Source organism: Sarcophilus harrisii, chromosome 2 (genome assembly GCF_902635505.1).
Source record: "Sarcophilus harrisii chromosome 2, mSarHar1.11, whole genome shotgun sequence".
In the NCBI taxonomy this organism is placed as follows: Eukaryota; Metazoa; Chordata; class Mammalia; order Dasyuromorphia; family Dasyuridae; genus Sarcophilus; species Sarcophilus harrisii.
In genome coordinates, this window is record NC_045427.1 from 71131059 (window position 1) to 71144858 (window position 13800).

At 34.0% G+C, this 13800-nt stretch overlaps 1 protein-coding gene across 1 annotated transcript; it reads left to right on the forward strand.

The window, feature by feature from the left end:
• The first annotated feature begins 12068 nt into the window (after nucleotides 1–12068).
• On the forward strand, nucleotides 12069–12995 carry LOC100919909 (olfactory receptor 1G1). The gene has a single exon (XM_023495014.1). The coding sequence runs from the start codon at nucleotides 12069–12071 to the stop codon at nucleotides 12993–12995; it is 927 nt and encodes a 308-aa protein (XP_023350782.1).
• The last annotated feature ends 805 nt before the right edge of the window (nucleotides 12996–13800 follow it).

A 13800-nucleotide genomic window follows, 5' to 3' on the forward strand; every position in this document is an offset into this window, starting at 1 on the left:
TCCTGACTAACAGTTCAACACACTATGCACTGTGCCATCACACCACACAGCCAGTCAATCAGTCACATATATTAAGTCTTTACTCTGTACTAAGGACTATATTGCGCACTGGGAACACAATTACAAGTAAAAAGACACCCTCTACAAGCTAAAATTCTAAAAGGGAAAGGTAATATATAACAGGAAGATTTTAAAAAACTGGGAGTAGGGAAGAGTTTAAAAAAAACTATACAGTGTAGGGGCATAATGGAGGAGTCCAAATTGAAGTTTAGTGAGAAATTAAGAGACAGCTGCCCTGAATATCCTTGTTAAATGGAGGTTCTGGAAGAAATCATCCAATCTGAAGGAGCCACAAGTGTGGAATCCATGGATGAAGTGATTTTCTAATTGAAAAATTTTCTGGGAAATTTGGACTGCTCAGATTAACAGAAAAGGAAATAAAATGCAATGGTACCTCATCATTTCTCTGCTTCAAAATTTGTGAGATTTAATGCCTTTCTATGGAAAAGTAATGCTTCAAAACTTGATATTTGTTTGGTTGTTGGACAATAGCATTTGGCTGTTGTCTTGGTTAAGCAATAGGGATATAAGGTTGGCCAGGCATGTTGCAATTGCCCCTCAGTCATAAGCAGCTCCTCCCCAGTGAAGGCAATGGTGTATAGGACTGTCAGATTGGAGGCCATGGTGCTGAGGTCATGTGAGTCAGTGAACACATCACAGGGCAATTGCTGCAGGATGATGTGGCTACACTGTATGGTCTCCTGGCTCTCAAAACAGTAGCATTGGAAAAGGCATGGAGCAGCTGACATGCTTAGCAAGAAAAGAAGCAGTAGGAACAGCAATGGTGGTATAATAAGTAGTAGCAAGAGCCCAGGTAGAGGCAGTGGAAGTGGTAGAGGCAGTCACAGGACTTCTGGCAGCCCCAAGCCCCAGCTGGTGGCCAGAGCCTGGATACAGAGAGCATGGTACTTCTACCTCCATATCAAAACCCCCATACCCCAGGAAATGTAGATATCCTGGGGTGGGGAGATAATATAAAGATCTGATGCTTCTCAGAAACTGTTAGGTCAAGAAAAGAGAAACCCAGCTGGGCTGAGCTGGGTTGGGTTGACTTGTTTCTCCACATTTGGAAATCCCACTTGCTTTTTGGGGAAATTAGGTAGAGGATGGTTAGGCTATGGACTGGAGATGTATTCCTTATGGGAAAAATTTCTACAGTACTCATCATTCTTGCCATTCATTGTGCCTTCTGGAACCAATTAATAATGATTACATGTACCATTGCATTTAAATAAAATCACTTTTAAAAAAAATTTGAACAAGTCATAAATTAGATTCTGAAGAAAAAAATTATGTCCAGATAGATTTACAAATTAATTCTACCAGGCATTTAAAGATCAACTAGTTATAATATTAAATAAATTATTTGGAACATGAAGCAAAGAGGAAGAAGCTCAACCAAATTCCTCTTGTAAAAACATTATGGTGCTGATACCTAAACCAGGAACACCAAAAACAAAGAAAGAAATTAAACCAATTTCACTAATGATTATGGAGGCAAAAATCCTAAATAAAATACTAGCTAGGAACCTACAACAATATATCACAAATATTAAACACTGTGATCAAGTAGGATTTATACCAGGAATGCAAGGCTGGTTCAATATAATGAAAACTATTAACATAATCAAAAAAAGTAACAAAAGTATAACAAGATTAACAAAAGCAATAAAATCATAATTATTATATCAACAGTTGCAGAAAAAACTAAACAAAATACAATACTCATTCCTAATTTTTTTATTTGAAAACAGTTATGGATTTTTTTAAATGATAAGAAGGATGATTAAAGCATTATTTCTAACAGGGATAACTAGAAGCCTTCATAGTGAAATCAGGATGCCTGTTGTAACCAATTCAATTGTACTAAAATGCTAGTAATAAGGCAGAAATCATCAAAACTATCTAGAACTGGCTAAGAAATAAAATGGTATATCAGTGGGATATAGTAGATGTATTTGAATTTGTTCATGGGGAAGGAGGGAAATTATGGTTAAGCGACTTGCCCAAGATCACATGGCTAGTAAGTGTTAAGTGAGGCCTGTGCCTCTCCAGGCAACAACACTTACCTAGCAACACCTGCTTAGCTGTACGATTCAAAGTTATCTTGACCTGACTGAATTCCCCTTTCCTAAAATGTCAGCCAGCAGACCCACAAGGACTGAGAATTGTGAACAAGTATGTTGGACATGTATCATAAATCAGGATGTCAAGGGGATGAAGCTGTTTCTATAGATAATGCCTAATTTCTACTAGTACACAAAACATTGCCTCTTCATGCATTGATTGGTTTATCTGCTTTATATTTACTTGATAATTTTGCAGTTTTAGAGATTAAAGATGGAGAACATAGATACAATAAACTTGTCATCGATGTTTCCATCTTTTCTTGCTTTCAAGGTCTCTGTGAGAGCCAAAACAGCTGGTTTGTCATTGGCATTTCACAAAGGTCAGATTTGAACTCAGGTCCTCCTGATTTCAGGGCCAATGCTCTATTCAGTGAGCCATTTAGCCACCCCTGGGGACATTAAATTTGAAAGATTTTGTACAAATAAAATCAATATAATCAATATTAACATGAAATTAGGTAATGGGGGAATTTTTATAGATACTTTCTTAAATAAAGACCTCATATTTCACATATATGGAGAACTTTGATATATTTAAAATTAAAAAGATAAAAGATTTATCCAATTGATAAATGGTCAAAGGATATGAACAGCCTTTTTTGTTTGTTTGTTTATTGCAGCTAATGCAAAATAAGAAAAAAGTATAGTAAAAAAAAAAGACAAATTTTTTTTTAAAAAATGAAATACATTCTCATTTACCCGGTAGAATATCAGAGAGAATTCAAAAAATCTAACAATAAATTTCCATTTCAAGAAAGAATATAATAATAGAAGAAATTATATTCATGAGTGTCCATTTTTATTTTGGTTCTTGTAGGTTATTCCTTTGTTCTCTTCTGTGCACTGTTTTTTTTTTATTCTTTTTTTTTTTTTGCCCTTTCATTCCCGCCTCCCACTGTCCCTAAGCAGGCTATAGTTAAGCACAAATATATTTATATATACCTATATATATATATATAAACACATACACACACACATATATATATATATATATACATTCATACCTACACACACACACATATATATATATCTACATATATACATATAGAAAGCTGCATGCATACATATCTACATTTACTCAGACACACATAGATACACATGCATTTGTCCATATGTAAATAGGCATCCAAACAATATTAATATGCCTGACATATAATGTAATTTCTCTCTTGATTGAATCTTTGAGTTTAACTTTGTCTAAGATCAATGATTACTAGCCCTATTTTTTTTTGTTTTCTAATAAATTCTACTGATGATCCTTGTTATACTATATGTGTTTCCTATCCCTGATGACTCTTCTATTTTAATTCTGCTCCTTAATTTGCCATGCTATTACTTAATTTCCCCCCACCCACAGATCCATCCCTCGTCTTCTTCCCTAACTTTTCCTTCCCTCTTTATCCCTTGCCCATTTATCCTAATCCCTCCTCCCTTATTGCCTTATGGATTTTTTTTTGTTTTTCCTGAGGCAATTAGGTTTAAGTGACTTGCCCAGGGACACACATGTCTTATGCATTCTGAAGAGTATTTAAAGAGTATTTCACTATACCCTAATTCATAGTATATATATATATATATATATATATATATATATATATATATATATATATATATATATATATATATATATAGTATTCTCTATTTAATTCATTCCCAACATGAGTAGGTTTTCAGAACTAAAGGTCCTCTTTCTCCCTGTAATGTCTCTGTTTTGGTTCTTCCTCTATACCTCATTTATATAACACAATAACTTTTTGTCTTTTCCTAGACAATATTGCTTTTTAGAATCAGATAATACTCAACCCTGTCCCATCTTTCTTTTGAGTTATTCAATTATTGATGTCAATATTAAATATATGGTATACATTTCCATGCACAACACCTAAACAATTTGTCCATGTAGAGTTCCTTGAGATTAATCTTTGACATTGGCTCTTATGTTAATTTTTTTATTAAGTTCAAATTTGGCAGAAACAAAGTCCTAAAAATCTGCAAGTTTGTTGAATGTCCTTTTTTCATTCAATATTATAAATAATTTTGCTGGATATGATATTTTTAGTTTCAGGCTTAGTTCTTTTAATTGCTGGTAAATATTATCCCAGGATCTGAAGTGTTTTATTGTGGCTGCTAATACGTTCTGAACAATTCTCATTGTAACTCCAGCATATTTGAATTGTTTTTGTTTGCTTATTTTTTTATTGCAAAATTTTCTCTTGCATCTGGGAATTTTGAAATTTGGCAATAATGTTCCTATGTGTTTTCTCTCAAGAATCTCTTTGAATGGTGATCAATGGATTTTTTCTATTTCTACTTTCCATTTCTATTCTCTCTCTCCAGTACAATTTTCTTAAATTATTTCTTGAATTATTATGTCAAGTTTTTTTAGTCACAGCTTTAAGGTAGTCCAATTATTTTTATATTTTCTCTTCTTGAGGTGACCTAACTGTACCAGATATAAAACTATATTATAAAGCAACAATCATCAAAACCATCTGGTACTGGCTAAGAAATAGAATAGTCAATCAATGGATTAGGTTAGATTCACAAGACAAAATAGCCAATGACTATAGTAATCTAGTGTTGGACAAACCCAAAGACCCCAGCTTTTAGGATAAGAATTCGCTATTTGACAAAAACTGCTGGGAAAATTGGAAACTACTATGGCAAAAACTAGGCATTGACCCACACCTAACAACATATACCAAATAAGGTCAAAACGGGTTCATGATGTAGACATAAAGAATGATATTATAAACATATTAGAAAAACATAGGATAGTTTACCTCTCAGATCTGTGGAGGAGGAAGGAATTTGTGACCAAAGAAGAACTAGAGATCACTATTGATCACAAAATAGATAATTTTGATTATATTGTTAAAAAGTTTTTCTACAAATAAAACTAATTCAGTTAAGATTAAAGGGGAAGCAATAAACTGGGAAAACATTTTTACCTTTAAAGGTTCTGATAAAGGCCTCATTTCAAAAATATACAGAGAATTGACTCAAATTTATAAGAATTCAAGCTATTCTCCAACTGATAGTCAAAGGATACGAACAGACAATTTTCAGATGAAGAAATTGAAACTATTTGTAGTCATATGAAAAAGTACTCCAAATCACTATTGATCAGAGAAATGCAAATTAAGACAACTCTCTCAGATTGGCTAAAATGACAGGAAAAGATAATGACAAATGTTGGAGGGGATGTGGGAAAACTCGGACACTGATACATTATTGGTGGAACTGTGAATGGATCCAACCATTCTGGAGAGTGATTTGGAACTATGCTCAAAAAGTTATCTAACTGTGCATACCCTTTGACCCAGCAGTGTTTCTACTGGATTTATATCCCAAAGAGATCTTAAAGGCGGAAAAGGGACCCACATGTGCAAAAATGTTTGTGGCAGCCCTTTTTGTCTTGGCTGGAAACTGAATGGATGCTCATCAATTGGAGAATGGCTGAGTAAGTTATGGTATATGCATGTTATGGAATATTATTATTCTGTAAGAAACGACCAGCAGGATTGTGTGGTATGGCTTCTAACTTAAAATGAGTATTCAGAGATTTCTCAAAGTTCTCAAAAACATAGGAATCTCGCAAGAAAAGGACAGTACACTCACTGCAATCTCATAGAGCAGAGGTCAATTTTCACAGTAGTTAAAGGGGGTTATATAGTCCTAAACCACAAGAATCCATGATACCCCCCTCCCTTTATCCAGTTAATCCTCACTACCCTGCTAGTGCATGGAGTCGGGTCCATATGTTTGCAGATGTGTTTACCTAAATTTTATGGTGGTCAGTTTTACAAGTTTTACAACTGTTTGCAGGTGTGTTTTCCTAAATTTATGGTTTTATCAGTGGTCAGTTGTTGGAATCCTTACAAAGTGTTAAGTCATTAGAATTGATAGAGACAATAATTATCTAATTTATCATGGTTCAGTATGATTGATCTGATCCTACAAGGATATATTATGGGTCAGAACTTGAAACAAGGTACTAAGTGGAATTGAGGAGACAATGTTTAAATCTAGTTTCGAATTGATTTAATCCTACAACAAATAATGGTTTCCTAGTGATATAATGATTGGTGTACTCAGGTTACAGCATATAAGCAAGAAACTCTCAGGGCAAAGAGCACTCTGGGAGACTGAGAGCCAGGAATGAGTGGAGGTGTCAGTTGAGAAGATTCAGAGAGAGCTGGAGGCAGAAGCTGGCAGACAAGCTGCAAGAGCTCTTGGAACAACTTGGAAGGAGAAAATAAACCTTTGGATTTTAACAGCTGGCTGTATTTGAAATGATTATTACTCTGAACTGAAACTAAGGCTGCCTCCAGAGAACCTCCCCCAAGAAACCTGCTCTCAGAGAGAACCATTATATTATAAAAAAGAAGAGAACACCACAGTCAGTTTCACAAGGTTTACAACTGTTTACTTGAGCCAGTATGAGCATTCTATTTCATTCTTCCCAAACCCATCAGATCTTCATAAACTAAATCTAGGTTATAGATGTAATCTACCTTAGTTAATAATTTTATGAGAAACCATATAATCTCTCACAGAATGGTTTCAGAGAAATATGTGAACTGATGCTAAATGAAGTGAGCAGAACCAGGAGATCATTGTACATGGCAACAAGAAGATTATATAATGATCAGTTCTGAGGGATGTGGCTCTCTTCAACAATGAGATGATTCAAACCAGTTCCAGTTGTTCAGTGATGAAGAGAGCCATCTACACCCAGAGAGAGGACTATGGGAACTGAACCGCAATATAGCATTTTTACACTTTCTGTTGTTGTTTGCCTGCATTTTGTTTTCTTTCTCAGTTTTTTTTTTCCTTCTTGATCCAATTTTTCCTTTGCAGCAAAATAATTGTATAACTATGTATACATTTATTGGATTTAACATATATTTTAACATATTTAACATGTATTACCCAATTCTCTCATTTTTTAAATAAGAACTTGAGTTCTTATTATATTAGTATATTATTATATTATTAGCATAGGAATCTCTAATCTTTAGGTGGAAGGCTGGTGCCCCTGTGACCCCAAATCAAAACTCCACTCTCTTATAAATACTGACCTCACTGCTGGTTCCTTTTTGCCCTGGGCTGGGTCTCTTCAGCACAGCTGAATCTGTCAATACTAATCAGCAAATGTCCCCTCTGTCTTCCCAGACTCTGACCACTAACTCCCCATGGAAGTAAAAATTTCTGTAATTTGAGCTGAGGCTCAAGTCAAATCCATCTAGCTCCAGGGCTCCCACTGGCTGTTTCTATGGAGATGTTTGCACTTCACACTAGTTGATCCCTGTCTTGGGGCTTTCTTTGAGTCTTTTTGGATTATGCCAAAAGGACCCCTGTTCTGCCCCAAATCTTTTTTTGTTTTTTTACCATACTATATTTGTCCTGATGAGCAAATTTGTTTGGTTTATGGGGGGAAATTTGGAAAGCTGAAATTTTCTGACCAATTCTGCCATCTTCCCAGAATTAAAATGGAAGACAATTTTTCAATGAAAAATAAAAAACAAAATTTCATACATATATACTATACTAAAATTCTCTAAATTATTATTGGTTAGAAAAATGTAAATTTAAGCAACTTTGAGATACCATATCACACCTATCAGGTTGGCTAAAATGATAAAAGAAGAAAATGACACATGTTGGAGGAAGTTTGAATTGTTGGTGGAACTGTGAATTGATCCAGCCATTTTGACAAGCAATCTGCAATTATGCCCAAAGACTAATAAATCCATGAGTATATCCTTTGACTCAGGAAAACTACTATTAGATCTATTTCCTAAGGTGACCAGGGAAAAAAGAAAATAACCCATATATATATACTAAAATATTTGTAGCAGCTCTCTTCATGGTAGCAAAAAAGTAGAAATTAAGAGGATATCTAGCAATTGGGGAATAATTGAATAAGATAGGGTATATGTTTTTGATGGAATATTAGTGTGCTGTTAGAAATGATGAAGAAGTTGACTAAGCCATTTTGAGTTAAATGAACATTCAAATCAATTACAAATGATCTATAAAGAAAGATCTCTCACCCCAGAGAAAGAATTAATATATGGTAACATGTACTGTGTAGTTTCTCTCTCTCTTTCTCTCTCTTTTACACATACTCACACAAACACACACTCACATACACACATACACATATATATGTATATAATCTGTGTCAAATATTGATCTGTAGTGAAGGACTAGGAGGGAATGAGAAAAACAGCCTGGAACTCAGATGTAAAAGAAAAAATAAAATAAAATAAATTGTATAAATATCTGGGGCATGTTGGTTTAGTACAGATTATAATCTTGTGAGAAATGAAGAGAGCAGTGACCTAAGCACCATCCTGAAATAGAGATTTATCATCAGTTTTCATTTAATCACCATGATAATTATGATTTTATTATCACTATCATTGTGGTCATGATTAATATATAATAAGAATATGCCTAGAAGTTATTTTAACTGGAAACTCAGGTCAGAATCATTTGAACCAAACAGGCCATTTGTGTCCCTCAGAAAGTTATCTATAGAACCCTGTCTCATAAAACTTTATTCCATATCCACTGTGGGCTCAGAAGGAAGACTTCCCAGGAATAGGCAAGTTCACATGTCTTAGAAGGACTTGGAAGTCATCTAATCACATTTTTAATTACAAAAATAAGTCTGAGGTCCATAAAAGTTACATTCTTTGTCCAAGTTCATACAGATATTTTTAGCAGGGTCTTTTCAATCCTGAATTCTGACTTTAAATCTAGTTCCTTTCACTTGCATTGGGAAAGAAAAAGGAGGAGGAAAAATCATAGAACTAGACTAGTAGACTACATGTTGTGGTTATTAGTCTCTGACAAAGTTTTACAAGGTCTTAACCCTGGCAGATGGAACTGGTGCCTCTATCTTTATCTCTAGGCAATACATGCAAGATAGTTTTGAATTTGCCTTTATTTATCTCTGATAGGTAAATAGGAAAGACATGTAGTACCTCCACTCCTATGAGTTTGAATCATTAGACTTTGTCCATGGTGCTAAAGGCAACTTTAATCATTGATTTAATGAGTAAATCTAATTATTCTGATGAATGATTCACCCCATTGAGGAATTGAGCTCTCAAACTGGTATTCATGACTCTTGGGTTTTAATGGAGATACTAAGGGGCTATAGTAAATTTTCCTCCTCTCTATTTCTGCTTGCCAAGTTTCCAACAAGGGAGAACATGTAAATTCTCTTGAGGATTGACTCTGCATAGAATTGTTTCTTTACAAATAGATGAGACAAAAAAATTGAATAAATACTGAGCTTGCTGGTGAAATATTGGGGTCATATTCCTTTAAAATTTTAATTTTAGTAAAAATAAGCCATAAGAGCAGGAAAAGCGGTACTTAGTGGCTGACATTAAAAGTACTCAATATTAATGCATATATTTGGGAGAGAACTGCCACAAATATATTGATATTCTTTCAGCTTGATCTAGAACTGTCAGCTTTTCTGTCTTAGTGTCCTTGAACTTAAATTTTTTAAAATTGTGAGGTACAACTAGGATAGGAAGGGATGATTATGAGGACAATAATTACCACTGATTCAGTACACAATGTGAAGTAAATTTCTAAATTATTTTGGTGCTATTAGTAGAAGGGTTTAATGCTTTTCTGATTACAGTCAATATTCATGTCTTTTGACTACAGGAGAAAAGTAGAGGCAGCAGACTCAGAGCTCTGAGTGACAGCATTTGAAATCAACAGACGTCGGCTGGGTAAGACTTGCAGGACTGATAATAACCAACTATATTCATGTTCTCTCTTCTTTTTTTTTTCTTTTCTTCTTTCCTAATATCCTATCATCAATAATCATAAATACTATCATCTCTCAGATAGGAGAGGGATTGGAAAATTTGATTCATACATATACACATACATATACCATTGTTTACATAAACCATTCATTATTTAATTTTATTTATTTATTATTATATTTTAAGTTCCAAACTGTCTTCCTCTTCCACCCTCACTCTGCACTAGAGAAAGCCACCCTTTGACACAGATAAATAGAGACACAAAGATATGTATAGTATCATACTATACATGTTTTTATTTATCAGTTATTCCTCTGGAAGTGAATAGTTATTTTTCTTCATAGATCCCTTGCAGTTGATATGAGTATTTATAATATTCAGAATAACTTAGTCATTCGAAATTATTCCTTGAAAAATATTAGTATTTATATAAAATATGTTCTCTTGATTTATTCATTTTATTCTTCATTATTTCAGGCAAGTGTTTTTATGTTTTTCTAAAATCAATCTACTCACCATTTCTAAAAGCACACTAATATTCTATCACAATCATGTACTACATGTTTGGTCATTCCCCAATTGACAATTTCTATTTCTTTGCTACCACAAAGAGAGCTACTATAAATATTTTAGAACATATAGGTTCTTTTGCTTTTTCCCTGATTATCTTGGGAAACAGATCCAATAGTGGTATTTCTAAGTCAAAGAATTTATTCAATTTTTATAACACTTTGGGAATAATTACAGATTATTCTCCAAAATGATTGAGTGAGATCACAGTTCCACCAGTGCCCCATATACCATTGTTATTAAAATAATTTGACTTCAGATAAAGTCAGTCTTGCTTTTCAAATTGTCAAGTAAGAATCTACAATTTGTGTATGAATTCTAATTTACTGCCAGGAATTCACAACTTGTGTGAAGAGAAGAAAGAATTATTCAGAAAAGAGAATACAAAGCTCCTGGATACCCTCATCTCATTCCTTCTTACTCTTTAGTTCCTACCCTCCCCATCTTTTATCCTTAATTTTCTTTGTTTTTTTATTCAAACTGTATTTTGGGATTCAAAATGAATGTTTAGTCATGGGGGGGACATTAGCTGAACACTCTTACCTTTAACCCCTCAACCCTGATAGCAGCAGTACTAGTAGTAATAGTAGTGGTTGTGGTGATGATGGTGGTAGTAACTAGGATTTATATAGGAGCTTCAGGTTTGCAAAGCAAACATAGAAACTTAATGTGTTATCTGATTAATTATGATCTATATGTCATCAGAAATGATCCAAGGCAGGCTAATCAATTATTAAGATCAGACACTCATGAAAAACTAAAGTTTTTTTTCAAGTTTTCCTTTATATAATTATGAACTTGACAAATATCAACATGAATGTTTTCCTATATAGTGAACGGGAAAAGAAGACTACAAAGAACACCATAAATCTCCAATACACACAATTTGATTTCTAAATATATTTTAAAGTTGATATGACACTTTTTCAGCACTTCTAATATGCTTATTGATGTACAATACATTTCTAAGTTAGAAGGAAAAGAAACAAATTCACTTTCATGGTTATTTCTAAGCCATTATGGGATGGAATTAGGAGGTTATGCTTTATTTAAAAAGAAGACAAGAAACAAAAGAGGCATTGGAATATAACTATGCAATAAAGAAATATATTCATGTGAGAAAGACAAAAAACCCAAGATGGGAAGCAGAGTGATAAGCTCTGGGGTGAAGATTAGTATAAAAATAAACAGAAGCATTATTTTCATGAGAATAAATCCCAGGCCACCTAAATAGAATGAAAAAATAAGTATCTAAGAACAGATCTGGACCCAGGTTTTTCTGATTCCATATCCTGTACTCTGTGCAATGTGCCATCTAGTTGCCTCTTTAATGGAAAACAGGACCAATGGTAATAATAGTATCAATATTACCATGATTGCTGGTGTTTTATTTTATCATTCTTCAGCAGAAATATCATATTAAAATTTCCATGGTTTCATCAAGGAATTATTTATTTACTCAATAATATTAATTTAATAAATCTAATTTTCTTTTAATAGACTCATGGGTTGGAAAAACCAGACCACTATCTCTGAGTTCCTCCTTCTTGGACTATTTGAAAGTTCAGGGCATCAACAACTGCTCTTCTGGCTATTTCTATTCATGTATCTGGTTACTGTGATTGGAAACCTTCTCATCATCATGGCTGTTGTTTCTAACACTCAACTCCATACCCCTATGTACTTCTTTCTAGCCAATTTATCTTTTGCTGATATCAACTTCATCTCTACAACAGTCCCCAAAATGTTGGTAAATATACAAATTCAGAATAACTCCATCTCTTATTCTGACTGTCTGACACAGTTATATTTTTTTATCATGTTTGGGACTGTAGATGAATTTCTCCTGGCAACAATGGCATATGACCGCTATGTGGCCATCTGTCACCCACTCCATTATGCAATAATGATGAGTCCTCAGCTTTGTTTCCTGTTGATTTCAATTACATGGGTTGTTAATGTTCTTCATTCCCTCTTACATACACTGTTGATGAATGAACTAGTCTTCTGTGCCAAAAATGAAATTCCCCACTTCTTCTGTGACCTTAATCCTTTGCTGAAGTTGTCCTGTTCAGACACCTTCATTAATGAGCTAATGATTCTCACACTTGGTGGTCTTGCTGGTCTCACTCCTTTCTTCTGTGTCATAATCTCTTATGTGTATATAATCTTAGCCATATTAAGGATCCCATCTGCTACAGGGAAACAGAAAGCCTTTTCTACCTGCAGTTCCCACCTTTCTGTAGTATCTCTCTTCTTTGGGACTGTCTTTGGAGTTTATTATAGCCCTTCATCCAACCATTCAGCCTACAGTGACACAATTGCATCTGTAATGTACACAGTGGTGACCCCAATGCTAAACCCTTTTATCTATACCCTAAGGAACAGAGATATGAAAGCAGCCCTAGGGAGGCTCTTTTACCCTTCTTGAGGGCTAAGATGTAAAAATTAATTCCTAAAATTATGTTCTCTTCCTCTCTGTTCCCAAACTGAATAACAGAAAAGTGCCAACTTCAAAGAATATTTCCATAGGAAAGTGCTTTGATTCACTCACATCTGGGTCAACTATCTTAAACCCAGTCTCAGGCTTTGTCTATCTGTGTTGACAAATTTGAATCAGAACAAATCCACTAATAGTACAACAACATAATTCTATGGTTGAAGAGTCAAAGTAATATAATTTTTAAATTAAGGGATCAGACCTAAAGAAGTCTAGTTACAAAAGAATAGATTATAATGATACAGAGAAATTCCACTTTGATTCCCTTTCTCTTAAATGTGTATGTGGTTTGACATCTAGTCATCCATTACCCTATTATTTTACTTTTATTTACCTACCATTTTAGATATATTCAAATCTATGCCACTCCTTGTCACCTTCAACTAACTCTTTAAAGAGATCTCTCCTGATAGTCAGAAGACCTAGTCCTTTATGTTTTAATGTTTTTGTTTTTCTCAGTTACATGCAAAACAATTTTTCACATTTGTTTTTAAAACTTTGAATTCCAGATTCTCTCCCTTCCTTCCCACCCTCCCCTGGTAAGAAGGCACATAGGAAGTTATTCAAAACATTTCCATGAAATGAAAAGTGAAAGAAAACATAAATTTCCCTCAAAAAAATCAAGGAAAAAAGGTAAAAGAACCATTCCCAGTTCCATGATTAATAGCTATAAGCATATGTTCAAACCTTAGTTTCTTATTCTGAATAATGGAGGAGTTGAACTAAATAAGGTAAG